The sequence below is a fragment of the Pogonomyrmex barbatus genome, unplaced genomic scaffold (assembly GCF_055798465.1).
Source record: "Pogonomyrmex barbatus isolate J1 unplaced genomic scaffold, ASM5579846v1 scaffold18, whole genome shotgun sequence".
Lineage (NCBI taxonomy): Eukaryota > Metazoa > Arthropoda > Insecta > Hymenoptera > Formicidae > Pogonomyrmex > Pogonomyrmex barbatus.
Window position 1 is genome coordinate 326,159 of NW_028297114.1, and position 18,387 is coordinate 344,545.

The following is an 18,387-nucleotide window of genomic DNA, read 5'->3' on the forward strand; positions in this document are numbered from 1 at the left end:
TTTGTTAAATTTTTTCCTAAAACAGAGTAATAGTAACACGACAAATTAAAAAAATCAAATCAAAGTTTCAAATGTCGAAGGAGTACACTGTAAAGCTCTTCATGTGACAGACGCAATAAAAATGTGACAGGCTAAAAGTTTTAATGCAGGATATTAAGAGATACAATCGTATATACGAATCTGGTAAAGTTTAGCAAGGAAGAAATGGAATTCTGCCAAGTTTAATTCTTTGACCTTTGCACCGCCTATACCGCATAATTTTGCCTCGGGAGGTTGAAACGCCACATGCAACTGCAACCGTTTCGCAGTTTATTTTCTTTCTTTTTTTTCACGCTGCCCAAGAAATATCTTTCCAGAGTCGGTCATGACAGCGACCACTCTGTTCTCTTGCACTTCTCGCACCCCTGCAGATCGGATTACCCGCTTTCGAAGTAATTAGAAGTTCGTCAGTTTCTTGTCAGCCCCATAATTAAAATCAGTCGGCGGCTTGAATTAAAATAATGAATAATTATTCGAAATTAGTTTTGCCCCCTCTACTTGAAAATGTATGGCTGTGTAGCCGTCGTGTTTGCGGAAAGTTCGCGGTTCTCCCAATGCACTCAACCGCAGTGCATCGCACACGGATCGCGGACATTTCATCTAGGGATGCGCGCTCGCAATATAACAAACCATGCATGATGAAAATGTACAAATTTTAATGTATAAATGTATAAATTACTTGATAAAAACATTGAATATTTGCATATTATTAAACACTTAATAAGCGTGGAAAGCTCTTTTATTTTAATTCAATTTTTATCATAATAACTTATCTATACTGTTATATTTATAATATAAAAATTTATAAAAAAAAGATTTTCAAAATTCTTTTTTCAGTGCAGTTTCAATATTCTATGACGCATCTATAATAAAAGAATATCGTGGTTATAATGCAACAGGTCGCAGACTTGTACGATCTGCCATCAGGGAATTGAGCAACACGCAAGCTTTGCGTATTTTATAATAACATGTATTTTTACTCAAAAGGACACAGAAGGTTTCTGCCGAAGGTTTCACATGAATTTCCCAATCTCTCTTAGAAAGCGGCAAATTATCGTATTGCGTGTTGTTATACTTGGACTTATCCCCGAGACGTAGCGTTTCAAATAGTTGAATTCATCTGATCGTAAATACGAAATACGTCGAGGTGCGTTACAAAATTGTTCACCACTCGTTTACATTCACAGAAACTCGATTTGTTGCGTGTAACGTAAACTGTGAACATGGAAAACCACTGATTCGACCATATCCCGCTAATTAAATCAGTTTTACAGGGGCAAAACCAGATTCATTACTAATGAACAGTACGCGTAGACGGCGTAGTACATTTCGCAATTCCACTCGTGGTAATCGCTGGCGCAACAAAGCCGGCCCGTCACACGACGCGGACACGTCGACAGGACGACACATTATACCTGTTGCAAGCTTTACACCTAATGCTAATCAAATGACGAAAGCGTAGCCTTTAGGCAAATTGAGTTGAAGGGAAAGCTTAATCGTTACGTGCGGGAAATGTATTAGAAACGAAATCGCGATATCATGGCGATAGAGTTGGCGAATGCAACGAAATGGGTAAATAAAATGGAACGATGTAGTAATCGGGGAGAAAGAAGCGTTTTGCGAAAACAACGCTGCAATTTATTTGCCGCGCAACGAATTAATAATATTCATCTTGTTTTTCTTTTTACATAACAAGTTTAGATTTTCCGAAAATGTTCCGCGGCGCTGGAGCGTAACGAACGCACGCGAGGCAGAATTCATTCGCACCGCGAACACAAACGAAACTTCACACCGAGTAATGGACCTAATTTAATAAACGTTCGTGCCCCCAGAGATAACGTTGTAAGAGAAATGTCTTTCCCTCCCCACATCGTTTTGTATCTATTTTCCGCTTTCTTGTTTCCTCAGATATTATAAAGATAGACATTTTATTTATATACCTCTCAACAACTCCCCCAGGAATAATTCCGCCGTTAGGTGAAACCTCGCTCGGTTCACAAGATTCCAATGGCACTTCAAAGTGGCCGTATATTGTTCAATAGTGATAGCCAAATTCGTTACAGCGAACAGTAAACTATCCGGATTCGCTTATAGTAATTTAGTTACACGCGACGGAGTGTCGAACATACTTGTTAGAAGTTTAATATAACTCGCTGAATGTAAATTGTCCAGATTCTAGCGAAATCTGTGAACTAATCCTTAAACCCCCCATGCGCAACATTGATGTGTCCCGTTGCAAGGCGATGCATGCGGTACCCGATTGTCGTCGAGAAGAGGAGAGAGGGAGAGAGGGAGAGGGAGAGGGGGAGAGAGAGAGAGAGAGAGAGAGAGAGAGAGAGAGAGAAGAGGTTGAAATCTAATTAGGCTGTCTACGGCTCGATGAGTCGTGCGATAACTCGCAGCTACAAGATAATTCTGACGGTCTGTTCCTTGGAGCACCGACGCGCGTGCAACGTCGGTTGATTGGTGCAATTCAATTACAAAAGTTACCGTCAATTGGGAGCACAATAATTCATTAAATGCTATCACTGTAATACCAAAGATTATACTCTCCGGAAAGACGTTTTATTGCGCACTCCGCGAGAACTGCGAAACGATCTATCCTGATTGTTGAAATTCACGTTTCCGTGAAGAAACTAATGCATAAATGTACATTTTATTAATGTGATCCAACTGAAAGTTAACAAAAATAATTTGAATACTATACAAATATTATAAAATTTTAAATATCATAAATTTTATTGCCGACAGACTATCGGAGATCTCCTACGTGTTATAAATGTAGGAAGTGGGAAGTTCGTGGGAATTAAAATTATTTAATAAATTTATTGCTCTGCGTACCATTAGGTAGACTAGAACGACATACGACGAGACGACAAATTTAATTTCATTTTTGATCGCTAATTACATTTCCGCAAAAGTAATTTCTGATAAAGTGCAATAAGTAATTTAATTATATTGTAACTGTTCATTTCAAATTCTTGCTTCAAATGTTATTACTTTAATTTAATTTAATTGGATGGAGTGCTGCAATATATTATGTCAAACGAAATATCATTTACCTCAAAAAGTTTAATTTGAATCACTTTGTACAAATTTTACTTTTACGCATATCCCACTTGCGAGTATTTGAGATAAATATTGCATATGCAAACATTACATGTTAAAAGTATATTTAGAAAAAAGTTTAAAAGTGGCAGTTAAAATTCGCTACGCAATATATTAATCTGTTAATATTCAAAATTAAAAAGTATAAAAAAACACGACGTACCACTCGTTTTGATCGCTTTAATGACAAATACAATAAGCTTTTTTCATTAATATTAGTTTCCATTTTGAGATTGATATTGATATATTCGTGCATATATTTGCGTTAATTAGATAAAAATGGAATAAGATAAAGTAATCATGTTAAAAAAATTTCATTATGTTCACAATTAATTACTAGCCTTCGTTCAGCAGTCACGTTTGCATTATTTTGATGGTAACTGGATTGTGAAATCGGGTGACATACTTGATAATAAACGTCAGATAAAAAGAAAAATAGTACTTATTAATTATTTCCAGTTTAAGTATAATTTTATTAAAATTAAATTTTAAATCACATAGAAATAAAATAATCGATAAGTAAAACTCATTTTGAAAATCTATAATTTACAAGAAAATTCAAAATACACTTTCAATTATAATTTCATGATATCTTGTAATATAAAAATTTTATATTTAAATCAGAGAATACACATACATATACATACATATAAAAAATATATATAACAGAATATATGAGAATGCACGGCATAAAATTATAAATAAAATTCTACTCCGATTCAGTGAACATAATATACATAAAATAGAGTTTGATTTTGTATTTTCATAGCAATTTTGCATTACGAATAAAATTAAAAATACGAATACAATTAAAAATTATCAATTGTATACTTTATTTATTCAGAAATAATCGAGATAGTTCATGAAAATTAAAAAGCTTTGAAACTATTAAAATTATAAATGCACTTGAACTAGTTTTAAAACATCCTTCCAATTTTTAACAACGTGACAGTATATATATATATATATATATATATATATATAGAATATATCATTTTATTATATTATTTTTGCGAATACTTTCCATATAAAATACGCTTTTATTAAAGTTTATGAAATTTTTATTCTGTATTAGTAGTATAATCTCTCAGCAGCTTCAAATTAGAAAACAAGGCACAAGTGATAAAATTAAAATTAGATAACACACATCCTTCCAGTGATAAGTTGTAAACTCAGCAAATTTATGTGCAACGTAACAAATCGTTTGATTGTCTTTAGCCAGCGGTAAACAATTCCTGTAGCAGTTTGCACAATGTATAAGTGCGCCCGACTTTCCTGTGCAATTAAACATACATGCTCGTTAGCATACACGCAAACTCATGCGTTACACGTAGAGTACCACGTGTTGGACGTGGGAGTGTATTGTAAAAGACATAGCTGGCTGAGACGGAAGAGACGAGCAATTAGCGTTATTAAGCACGCTCGACATCGCTCTCGTTTCCTTCTCTCTGCACGTTCTCGTTATTATCCTTGCTCGAATGTGCTGCTGCATATCTCTGCATTTTTTTTTTTTTTCTGTTTCACCCGAGGTTTGCTATTGCGATATAATGTCCGCACCTTATTTCTCTTTTCCGGTTGTACAAGCAACACCTGAGAAACAATTTTCTCCGTTTTGGCACGCGGTTCGCTGCGTTCACCGAGATCGGCGTGCAACGATGCGAAATGTTCGTTAGGACCGGTATTATATTTAGCGGAAACGATTAAAAATTAATAGTTTATTTAAAACAATTAGCAACGCAACGCGCGTCATGCGCGCGATAAATTTCAAACGCAGCCATAAGGACAATATATTTTACGCGACAATGTAACGATACGAAAAGCACGATTTGATTTGTTCGCTGATTTGCCTGACAAAACGTTTCGGATATCGATGTTCGATGATCGATTTGGTAAAGTGTCGAATATTAGTTCTTGTCGAGGCGAAATGTGACAATATCGAACGTGCGCTGCACGTTTAAACGCATCAGTCTCTTCTCTGACGAATAAAAGCTATAAATAATAAAATATAAACCAAATCGTGAGGATATCGGGATAACGCTCTGGCGTCCCGTAAGCTGTGAAAAGAAATATTGCTCTTAGCGCAGCGAGACCAGAAATATAAATTAAAAATAGCAGCGGCAATATAAACGAGATTTCAAAAATATCCGGATAATCGGATTAGTCAATAGATTTATATCACTGCCATCATCGTATCCATCGAAAAACTTTGATGAAAAAACTAATGTCTAATATGACATACATAATGACATATCGACATAACAGAGAATAAGACAGATGAGAAAAAAAAGAAATGAAATTACGGGAGTCAATAAAACTATTATAGTATGACAAGTATGAAATGAACGTTACCTGGCTAGAGTATCAAAGTACAGTCGGTTAACAATAATACTTTTTTTTTTTTCAATGATAATAGAGTTCGCAGAAATTTTCTCGCAAAAAAGTTAGTCTGTTGAGTCAATAAAGTTCAGTTGTATTGGTACGATAAAAAGCACGACCTTAGAAATTAAATGTGCACATGCGTATTTGTTTGCTAACCCGGTCCCTTGTATGCCATGGCAATTCCGCACCGACGTTGAAACACGCGGTATTTGCATTTGACAGCGTGCTGAAGAGCCGCCACGAGGTCGGTTCAAGCTTAATCCAGGTCGGACTAAGAGGATTATTGCGAAAATGTTTCAATTGTGGCGTTACCTAACGGTAACGAGGTCTATAATGTCCATACATCGTGGATAAAATTCAGCTCTATAGCATATCGACAGTATCACTATTGCTCGTTGTTGTTACGAAAAAACGTTTTTAAGTCTTCTTTTCGTTTCTATTCATAGCTTTACGGGATGCTAGGGAATTATTTCCCGATCTTTTCATTTCGATGTATATTTTATAATATCTAGAGATCAATATTGTAGATAGATTCTCGTTAGAGAAGAGAAATAATGCGTTTAAAATAATATACCCGATATTTTATTACATTATTCGTTTTAATAAAAAAAATATCTGCTCTAAATGTTTATCACCGATATTTGTTCAATTTTTCAATATTCATTAATTTAAAATGTAAAATTGAAATATACATCTTACAGTATGCAAAAAAAATGTGTTTATAAAATGAAAAGCTTTTTGTTTTGAAAATGTCAAAACTTTCGCTTCTTACAAAAACAATGACATGTGCACTATAAACACGCGGTAGCATCGCGTAATTTGCTTTTCAATATTAACAGTATGGCTTATTGCTTCAGAGAGTGAGTATTGCCCGTATAGCGCGACATCGCTAATTAACATAAACACGACCCAATCTCCATGGATTTCATCGAGCGGCTACTTCGAGTTTCAAACGTGAACGAAGAACGGTTATGTATGAGATGTAAAGGTCTTGTTTGTGTTTGCCATTTGCGTACACAACGAAGACCAATAACGTTGTTTATACATCGAGTTGTACGAAATGTACATCCGTTACGGACCGTCTCACATATAAATGAAAATGGACGCAGGTTGCATCATTCTACAGATTGGCAATTACTTTCAACAAGCAAATATCTTTCTGTTATCAAACATTTAAAAACCTGGAGTTATGCTTAGAAATTGCTTATAAATTTATTATTTGTTAAGTCATCGTATATCTGTATGTTAAGTCTATTCCTCTGTTCAAAACTCGCGTGTCCAATCTCTATTGCACACATGTTAGACCGTGGGATTTACGCGGTACATCGACCGAGTCGCGAGTACTTTTGATTAGAAAATAGCTGTTACAAGACACTTCTCTATCTCAATCGTAGCAAACATGTTGAATATGGGAAACTGTGTTACAGTTACCATGCCATCGCTATTTTGCCCTAGGACTTGTTAGAAAACATCCAGTAGTTACAGACAGTGTTGATTCACCGCAGAGCACAGGAAAATCTGTAATAGTTAGACAGGCTATAGGCACCGTGACGTTTTGAAAATGTTTGATTGTTTAATGAAACGTTCAACCGATCTGTCGGAGAATATTGCATACAAAGTCTCGCTTATTCAGATAAATAAGAGGTGAAACAAATTATTATAATACGACGAATTTTTTCGGTTCATTTGTCTTATTTAATTATTTACTTTAATCACAAATTTATATATCAATATCTTGATCATCAATATCTCTGATATAATTAAACTGAAAGTACTAAATTGATTATGACAATACCCAAATGTGGAGAATATTACTAGTAAAAATATTAATATTACAGTTATTTAAATATATTAAAGGTATTTTCGTCAAGTTATTATTAATTTTAAATCAATTTTTATTTTCTAATGAGAATAAAGCTTTCTCATTCCAACCATTCCAACCATTCGCGTGATATTTTGACAATTCTATAACTTGAATTCAATCTACAATTTTACGCGTTTTACGCGACACCTCTTTTACCTCCGAAAATTCGTGGTCATAGTAAAACCGCGAATTTTATTACAATCTCCGAACATAAAAGTCTCTAAGAGGATTTGATAAAATTTGAAAAAACGAAGTCAAGAGCTCCTATTGATATATCCTTTATAAGAAGAAATCTGTGAGCTCTTCGTGATTGTTAACGATTCACAATATATAGATTCAACGGAATATAGCGATTCGATATATGGAAGAAATTGGTGGAAAAAGGGCATTCCCACTGGAGAGCTTGATCGCGTATGAAATCGCGCCGATTTTAGCCTCCAGGCAATTCACTTGTGTGCGCGCCGCTGCCCAGGCGTGCCGTATTGTATTCCGTAAAGTTCGAAATTTTCTCTTCCTTCCATATTATTGATCCGAGGAAAATACGCGTTTTTATTTAAAAATGCATTGCTATTCGTTATAGCAATATATTTAGACGTGTTTTTAATAATTCCTACGAAGAAATATTCGTTTCGTTTTATTAAAAAAAAAAAAAAAAATTACGGTAAAATGGCAGTTATTTAACACATTAAATAAATTTCAATTTAATTCAAATTTTAATATAATATTTTAATATTAAAATAATAATGTATAAATAGCTTCTGACATTCACATTTTATCGTGAGTGAAATATTTACAGAATGATATAGGATATTTTATCATAGACTTTCGCACGCAATTAATCTTCCTGCTATCTTCTATCTTCTCATTTCTCTCCGACGTATTTCCAAAATTACGTCTGTTCTTTTCGCACGATGAAAGATCAACGAGATACATGTCTAACAAAATCCACGCGAGACACGGGTCAACGAAATAACGGTCTTGGAGTCTCGCAAAGTTCCACAATTATTTTCCTCGTGTTGGAAGATCTCTAATTACGGATGAAAAAGTTTATTATCAGTCTAACGTATTTTTAACGTCCCTACATTAGAAAGTAGTATGTCGTGTCATGCGGAAAGTTCAAACTCGCCATGTGCATAAAAAATAAAAATTGATGTTATATAATGCAATTCGATTTTCCGTAACTAAATTTATTAAAAAAGATCTTGCGATCAAAATTAATTCGTAGTGACGTCATATCATACTGTGATTAAATAATCTTATCGTTATATCTCGAATTATTTAACAAGGAAGTGATTACATTTGTGTGTAGATTACCGGCATTTAAAAAGCCTTGTGGCGAACTGATATGCCTCGTAATTTGCGACCAGTATGCAAGGTTACACTTTAATATTCCACAAACAAAGCATCCGCGCGTGGTATTTTGTAACCGCTGCATGAGGTACGATAATATTAAACTGATGACAACGAAATTATTTAGCTGGCAGTTACTCTTCGCGTGGCGCAAACCCATTTGCTGCGCAACGGTGCACAGCAAAAGCATGCATGGAGAATAGGTTAGCGTATCAGTCTGGTTCAACTGTCAACAATTTTGTCACTTTTGTTCTGTCCCGCTGCTCTGGCAATCGCAGTTCCGCTAATCCATTATATCTTCTTAATAGAAGAATAATCAAGGACTCCCAATTTGCCAAAATTGAATTTCATTTTTTACGAGTTTGCTGCGGATAAAATCGAAAACGTCATATATCATATTTCATAATATATATTGTTTTTTGTTTTTTCACGAGACTTTATATTAAAAAAAAAAAAAAAAAAACAAAATGTTATTGCCGTATAATCTAAAAATTGAAGTAAAATAAGATAACGTAACGCACGATTAAATTTTCTATTATAAACACGATTAGTATGGTAATCTTTAGAGGAGATATCGAAATTTGTAGAGATTATAGATATAGAGGAAAATTATAATAGAGAAGATTTTTTTCAAAGAAAAACCTGTGATTTCAACAACGATAACGGTAATCTTTTCTTCTATCTCGTTTATATTGTCATAATTAAATCCCGTATCCTCAATTAAGAATTTTATTCAAAAAGGAATAAACTGCTATTTCGGCGCGTTGCAATTTTAGAAGTATGTTGTACAACTTTCACAGTTGAACGATCCTTCTTGCAGAAAAGTCCAGTTTACCGTAGGGATCCATAAATACATTATCCCTCTATAAAAGTTAAATAAGTAAAAGTTAAATTAACTCTAAATCCACCACGTTCCGCACAGACTTGACTCAAGTCTCACGCCTTAGTAGGTGAGCTTCGCCGCCTGCAAAAACCGTAAATAATGTAATATATACTTGACAGAATTATTAAGTTATTTCGATCTATAGTATAATTCGATATATATGATATTTATGATGTATGCTTTAATTGCTCCAGTTCCTTCAGTGTCAGTAAAAAGTGGCGCGTTATTAGATGACGGCAATACCGATATAAATCAATAAAAAGTAGTATAAATAAATAAAGAGAAAATCGCTTTCTTGAAAAATGCCATTTTCAATCAATCGAATTGATAACAAAATAAGTAAATAATGTTTATTATTTTTTTTTTTTCGCCTTTTTCTGGGTAAAATAAATGAAGAGTAATATTTTTCTTTTCATGACAGAAATTAATTCAAGTAATTATGACAGTGTTTTAAAAATTAATTTTAATCGAACGTTAATTAATTTCAGGATCATTTTGTCGCAGGATTGGCAGCGTCAAGCTCACCTTGTAAGAGACGTCTTATTCGGAAAATTCAGATCAGATCAGAATATCTTGCGCATCGATCAGACGGCAAATCAATTTCACGAAGCTTCCACTTCAGTAGTCCGATATTTGCGCAAATAAGCATGACCTAGGGCGCTACGTAAATAAGTTCGATTTATTTGAATCGAAAGAAGCTGACAGCTCGGGAGAGAATTACGTCACACTGTGGCTTTAAGAAATTTAGTGGACCTTTCGCGTTGAGTGCAGACCCTCGTTACTCGACTGCCCCCCGTTTCTACGCCACTGATGCAAGTTATATACAGTCTGTGCATACATCACACGCATGCTTTTGTTGCACGTGGCCAAAGAAAATGCCAGCTGATTTACAGCCGGCATTTACTTTGAGAACGTTCCCTTCTTACTGAAGATAAATCGACAGGAGCCGCGCATTTACTTCTGTCTTTTCCTCCATACCCTAAGATTTACACTTGAGGATGCTTAAATCTACTAACACGCGCGAAGCTATCCCCACGGCGGAGATTTCTACATCTGCTATTTCACTTCAAAATAGCGCCGGGATTTACTTTCTTATTTTCTTTAAATGAATTTATCTATTCAATTTCTGCAGCTCCGGTTCTTCACTTCTCTCTTTTTCTACGAAGTAAAACGTCGGAATTTATTTCGCGATAAATGTGATATCATCGATCACATCAGCAATTAAACGTTAACGATGATAGTCTATTTCCTCGTGATCGCTCTTATATCACGATGTGCAATACGCAAGACAGAATGCGCGTTGTCCGATGGAGGGATATAAATAAATAAATCATACTTTCCGGGGACAAGATATTACAAGCATAAGAATCCATTTCCAGAATCTGCTACTCGGTTAGATTATCGTTTCACCACAAGATTCAGTGCCCTCCCTCAAGCTTATTTCCATTTACCGCTACTACTCGTGAGATCCTTCTTTTACGACTGGCCGAGTACCATCATAACTGGTGCTGCTTCAAACATCCTTTTACTTGGATATCCTATGCTGAAAATTTTTTATTACATTCTCGAGAAAGCGGTAAAACCGCGAGGCTGGTGTACGGTCGCATGCACCACGATATCTTGATGTAAGATGGCTGGTCGACCTAAGACACAGCCGGAAATCTGCATTACGAAACATATATCTCATATATATATTAAAGAATGATACTTTTAATTTTTTGCGTATAAATAAAAATTTGTCCGATATCAACGACTTTCGAGATGTCCTATGTAAAAAGAGCAACCGCGTGACGTTTAATCAGCAAAAGTCTTTTTAAAGCTGATAAGTAGGCATGGCATTTAGTTATCAAAAGCTTTTACATTCGTGAACATTTTGTTAAAAATACAATCGTACTCACATTGTTGGCTTGCGAGGACACCTTTGTGAAAATGAGTAAAGCGAAAAGTTGATTTTAACCCAGTTTGTAAATCCTATTAAAAAGTATAGCGGCGTCTCTCTGTAAAACTGAAACTTCTTAAATGTTCCGACGAGGCTGATGGTATTCAGCGATCAAATTCAGTGACCCATTTTCATAATATGAACAGACAGTTTCAATATTTTTTAGGACAGATATAAAGGGAAGAACGCTATGTGATAGCTTTAATATTATCAGATTAAACTTTATTTTACGCGAGTAAATTATATGACGCCAATTAATTAACTAGATATAGAGAACAGCTTTGTTCGAGGCATCAAACAATATTTTTAATTTTACACGCAACATCTAAAGAAAGATGTTGTCGGAATATTATGATAATAAACAGTGCACGTTGATACTTTCAATTAAACCAATGCATTCAAATTTACTAATTGTGTAAATCAGCAGCTTGGCTAAATTATAAAACGACTGGAATTAATTCCAACGGTAACAAGGCGATAAACGTTGTACACTAGAATTTTGTTTCACATATAAAAAAACACATTCGACATGTTTTTCTATACAGTGGTGATTCAGCAAAAAGTTATATCTCATGCTAGACAGCAGCAATTCGATGAAACGTTACTATACAACGGATTGTTAGCACGAAACAAGAGAATTTCCCAGATCAATAATAGTTACAACTTCCTAATTTTTTTAAAAGCTTGTCACGCATTGTATCGCATGAATTCCAAAAAATCCCAGTTTAGAAATAATATTGTTCGCGAAACTACCTTGTATGTTTAAACGTTGATATATGAATAGGCTTTCATGTACTCTCTTATGAAAATACATGCACTTTTTAAGATTGTCTTATATAAAGGTCGCAGTTAGTAATATGGCAATTGTGCACATTCAATATTTTATATGAGATTGTGATGACGATGCATAGAATATATGAGAGAGATTAGTCAGACGAAGTACTGCTACCTCAGGAATTTCATATTCATCCCACATCTGCGAAACCAAATTATATCGTGGTGTCCCGCGTAATCGCCCAAAATCGTTGGTGCTCGAATCGCATTTGGCAGTTACAAGTATATAATTAATTTTCTCTACGCAGAAACATTTATTTTACTTCGGAGAATTATGACGTCAATGATATCAAATTAGGAAAAGAAAGAAATTGCACGGCGTTAAATATGAGTGATTGCGACAAATGTAAAATATTTGAAAAAGTTTATTTGATACGTAAACTCTAGTCTAACATTTGTTTCTGAAATCATATACATAATTACAAAAGTCACAAAAATATCCGCTTGGTGAAATTATAAACTGCAACAAATATTTATACAAACGTATGAAAGTAATACCTTGCATTAAAAAAAATCATATTTTTGACTCGTTCAAATAAAAACGTGATATTAGCAGAGGCGATGGAAGTTTTTAAATATTTTACTCTGTAAAAATTTATTAAAATTTAAACTCGCTGTTAATAAAACGTCATTTCTCAAATATTAAATTGATTCATATAACCTTACATCAATACAGTGAACTAGCAATCAGCTCAAGGGCTTCATATATTCCTCTATGCAGGGTACAACCTAATTATGACAAACATATCGCGTAATTTCGCCAAAATCATTAGAGCATGCAATAGCGTAGCCAGAAATATGAAATTCTAATTTCAATTAATATAATATCATAATATAACTATTGCTTGTTGTCCATAAAGAGCAAACGAATTTGGACAACTATAAATTGACAATAAACTACTACATTGTACATAATGCAGCAATTTCACATACAAAATTTACGAAATATATGTTCTCAAAGGATTAAATTTGGATTAAAAATATATATTATTGAGATCGAACGAATAATTAAATTTAAAAATTTTAAAAAGATAGGAAAGAATTCTGAGTCGTTATTACAAAACCTCTTAAATATCAAATGTATTATATTTGCAAATAAATTCATGTCTGTTTAATAATATTTCCATGTCTTGCACTAAAGAAGACATTTTCTTACAACATCTTGCCGTAACAGTGCAACATCAGTGCATATAAAAAGATTAATTATGGAATTATAAAGTTGCATCTTAACTTTTTCTTAGTATGTCGTCGTATCTTATAATATAATTTATTATAAAGTAAATCTTATCTAAAGCTGCCATGTCACGCGAATCTTTCTGTGACATCACAAAACGACGCCTGCGAGAATTTGATCGAAGCTCGTTATCTCGTTACGCATTTGTTTCGTACAATCATGTACTCTTGGCAGAATTTTTTTCTGTTGATAAAGAAAAAATTCTAATTGCGTAATATCTTCCAAGAAAGAAACCGTGTAACTGTAAGTGAGCATGAAAATTGTCTCAATTTTTAAAATAAATATATTATATACTTATGTATGTATATTTGTGTTCAATATGTAAAAAATTATTATTGGCTGGCTTATAAACATCGACTGATGTTAGAAAGAACGTAACACTTGGAGGAGAAAATTTAAAAATATGTATATATGCCAAAGTGTCAAATACGAAGATCTTCTTGATGTGCGAAATAATGAGCAAGAGGAACTGATATACATCTCGCTTATACTTCCCAGTTAACCTCGACGACTTCATTCCGCGTCGAGCTTCAGAAGCTATTGCATACACGCCTCGAATTACTCCCCACGCGAGCCGAACTAACTCTCGCGCACGAGAGCCACATTCGCAGAGTAAGAGGCACGCACCACAAATCCGCGCTACGTGGAATACTACGTGGAATACGACTAGCCTAGTCGTATTACTCTACATGGAAACAAGAGAGAACAATCCTCGCGTCCGACCGTCGCAGCGACGGTGACGGCGGCGGCGACGACGGCACCGAAACTCGTTAAACTTCCCGCACACGCGAAACGGGGAGCGTTGGCGGGTAACAAAATTCGCTATTCGCTCGGAGGGTGGTCGCAGGTTCCTACTGGGGGATTCAATTAGCACCGCGACAGTGAATTTAGCACTCGCGGACGCGGGAGAGAACGAAACTCCGTTGCGGAGACAAATTCGGATGTGTTCCGACAACGACAGCATGGGCACTCCGTTGCGGGATAAATCGTTGCTCGGGATCAAGCGCGACAGATATTTGTCGATAGTCATCTCCGTAAGCGGCAGTGGGGAGGGGGGGGGGGGGGATATAAATGGGGCCCGCCAATGATGCGGAGACGCGCGGCTCGCAAACGCGTACGATTTCTATTCCCACTCACCGGATGCGACGGGATTGTCGGTCCATGCACTTCCCGCGATCGTGGACAGCAGCACGACGCCAGTCAACAGCCGTAGTCGGCCTCGCACGGTTCCCGGGACACGTTGAACACGTTGCTCACTGATCATCGCGGTACCGGATGGACGAGAGGGTGCGCGACCGGCATCCCGACTGAGGGTTGTACCGAGAGCGTGTTTCTCTACGTCCCGCATCATCCCCTCTCGTTTCCCGCCACGCGCAGACGCCTCCGCTACTCGGGGCTTCCGTCGACTCTTGAGCCACCCCCACCGCGAGCTCCGTCTTAATCCCACTCACTTATCTCTTATCAATAGGTGACGATTAATTATCCCTCTACCTCCCCCCCTCCTACGCGTCGCAGCCGTTGCGCGCTTTCGAGGTCGCTCACAACCTGTGGCACGCTCATCTCGGGTACTTGGGGTATGTCTTTTGGCATGAGCCCTGAGGACGGAAGATATGAACGCAAGAATAATATCACTTCGTCGACGCCGAGAGTCGGTTGGCCTGCGCTCGATTTATGGCTGGTCGCGATATGTAATATGTGTTCGGAGGATTCGAAAGGTTCGAGAGCCGGGGCGATAAATAAAGTCTCGCGCGGCTTGTAAAAAAATTTATTAAAACTGTAACGCTACTGTGTGCGCGTGCGCGCGCTAAATTTGGAAACAAACGCAAGTACGTAACTACACATGATTTAATTTCGCACGGAAAAAGAGTGGGAAACATAAATTGAGTTTGAGCAGATGAGGCCAGGTTGTTGCGAATTAAATTAAAATTAAAATTACATGACTAATTATCTTTATATCTACAGTACCGTCGCGCCGACTAACGTTATTTAAAATAAAAAGTAATTAACATGTTTATTGAAAATCTTATATTACTTTAGGGAAAAACTCGATATTTCCTTTTAATTTAGTGGAGTTTAATGGAGAGAAAAAGCTCCTTTGAGAATTGATACGATATAAGTTAACGTAAGTTTCAAGTTTAAACGACCAGATATAATGGCAATCCAGGGAGAAGGATTATTTGAAAGTCTAAATAAAATTAATTTCATACTCTCAAATCTCAGTCTTAAGTCAAACATACTTAGAACTGAACACTATAATTTACATCCAATTAGGATCGAGCTGGCATTTATTTAAAAATTATAAGTTTAAGATAAAAATTAATTTTTTCGTACAATCAACATCTTTCTACAACGTTCATCAACGGTTGCAATCACTGTTTTTTTTAATCTGCATTTTTTCTCTCTTATATAACAACTAAACATGCAAAAAATTTTATTTGTAATTCATTTATCAAGGAATAACATCGGCGCAATGCCGTATGTAATCATTTCAACATAAAATCAATAAGTATCTAGATTAAAAAATACACATGCAGTAAAATGATATATATAGCATACATTTATTATATCCTCATCGGTACTCAAAAGATTAACGAATGGTAAATAAAGGATAAGCATGATGCAAACACTTTTCTTGTAATTAACATTTTATTATATATTTATCTCCCGATATATTGTGGAAACACAGATATATTAAAGGTATATTACAGTGATGTCAAATACATGATATTGCGCATGTAACTTTCATCTATTGGTTGCAGATATTAGTTCGGCTGTTACGTAAGCGCAATTTGGAAGTTCATACATATTCAGCCAATCCATTCGCCTTTACGTGGAATAAACGATAAAGATAATTGATCACGTGAAATATCGATTAGCTATATCGGGAATAGTTTAATGGATTTTGCTAGAAAGCGTGATTAATAAACCTGCAAAGGAAATATGATTTTCATTGACATATGATGGACGGAAGATATTTTCGGGTCGGCCCTTAATTACTTATTCCACAAAACATAATCGCAATATAATGAATTGCGTTCTGGATTTGATTGATGTTCACACAATAACCGCATATAAACCGCGCAAATATTTAGGAGGAAATATCCCGCGCGCGTTTGACTTTTCTTGTCAATCTTTCGCGATATCTCTCTCGATGTTGATATTATTTCGACTTTAATAGCTCCCGGCCAGTCGCGCATTACGCGTTCAACTTGTAGTATATTGCGTGCTAAGATAGCAGCTTCTATTTTCACCTTAACATCCGAATAAAGTTATTGTACATTACACTTCTGGCTCACAATTTATGCTTTGAAGTTATAAATATATATATATATATATATATATATATATATATATATATATATATATATATCATATAACCGTCAAAATCAAGGATTACGATATTAATATTGATTCACGATAAACATTCATAAATATTGGGGGGGGTTAATACATGCGTGAAATGCAAACTACATATTACATCTCAATGGTATAGCGGTTGCGATATTATCGATGGCAAACTATTAAAAATTTAATTTATTTTAATAATACATATTTAACTTGTGTTGGCCGCATAATAAATATGTTAAATGATAAATATTATATTTTACGCAAAATTTACAGAAAAACAGCGATCTCTGTCATCCTATTCGAATAAACGGCAGTTAGACGAGATGAACGCGAGATAAACACCAGCTCGTAATCGTTGCTTCCGCCTTCTCCCGGACTGGGCGAGAGAAATCTCACGCGAAGTGAACAATGTTCCTACGGAGGTGTGGATTGCAATATCGCGGCGTGTGGAAGAACGCCGTGCACCAGATAGGAGAGTTCTTGCGGCACTCACGTTGGAAGGCGTGTCGGGAGACTCCGGGGCGCCAGAAGACGCACTGCCATTGCAGCCCCGAACTTCTGTATGACGACGGTGGTTCCCCGTCGCCCTTCCACACCTCCGCACCTCCCCCCTCGCTGTCGCCACGGCAAACGCCTTCCACGTTCCTGTCTCGCGTACTCTGTCCTCACGTACGCGCAACCCCTGCCGGCCGAATATTGTCTGCCAGCGCTATTTCAACCCCCAGCCGTGTGTACGGCACACCGAGGAGTCCACTCCGTTTTCGGATGTGGATCCGAGTGCAGTGTACGAGTACCTCGAAATTCGCCGAGCACCGAGCGAAGCGTACAAAGCGGACGTAGGATCTGAGCGTAAGGCTGACATAATTTTCAAGACAAGCGATGGCCGCTTTAAAACTTTCGAAACGCGCGTGGTATTTAATAAGCGCGCGTAAATATACCCTGGGATTAAGGAAGCGCACGTAAATCATGCGCAAGCCAACCGGACTTAGCCTATAAAAGACGTGAAATCTCTATCGAGGTAGTTAGTGGCATGCCGCCAGAGGGGTTATTGCCAAGTAACGGGCAAGAAGGAATCGGGAAACTTTCACATTGCTAATAACCATATCTCAATTTACAGCTTATTCGCGCGGAGGGGAGAAAAATTCGCTTCAACATATTTTATCTCCATAACGTCACGTTATGGAGATAAAATATTCTCAAAAATATATAAAATATTGTCGATATAATCCATAACAATTGATTTTTAAACAAAAATTTACCAAGTTTATTTAATTTACACACATTCTTACATATATCTCACAAATTTGATATTAAACTGTTTAATCCACTTAAAAGATACATCGCGATTACAATTGTTACGTCTTTCTCCTTCTCTCTCTCTCTGTCTTTAATACCGCGCTATGTTAGAT

The 18,387-nt window shown here is 36.0% G+C and overlaps 1 protein-coding gene and 1 long non-coding RNA gene across 2 annotated transcripts in view; one reads left to right on the forward strand and one right to left on the reverse strand.

Annotated features, from left to right (window-relative positions):
* The window catches only part of LOC105428790 (neurotrimin), a 141,871-nt gene extending 126,875 nt beyond the window's left edge, over positions 1-14,996 (reverse strand). The window contains exon 1 of the mRNA XM_089074994.1: positions 14,768-14,996. Coding sequence (XP_088931120.1) covers positions 14,768-14,981 — 214 coding nt within the window. The 5' untranslated portion in view covers positions 14,982-14,996. The remainder of the gene's footprint in view (positions 1-14,767) is intronic.
* LOC148936968 (uncharacterized) overlaps positions 1-18,387 on the forward strand; it is a 112,565-nt gene that overhangs the window by 81,419 nt on the left and 12,759 nt on the right. The gene's annotated exons all lie outside the window — the stretch shown is intronic.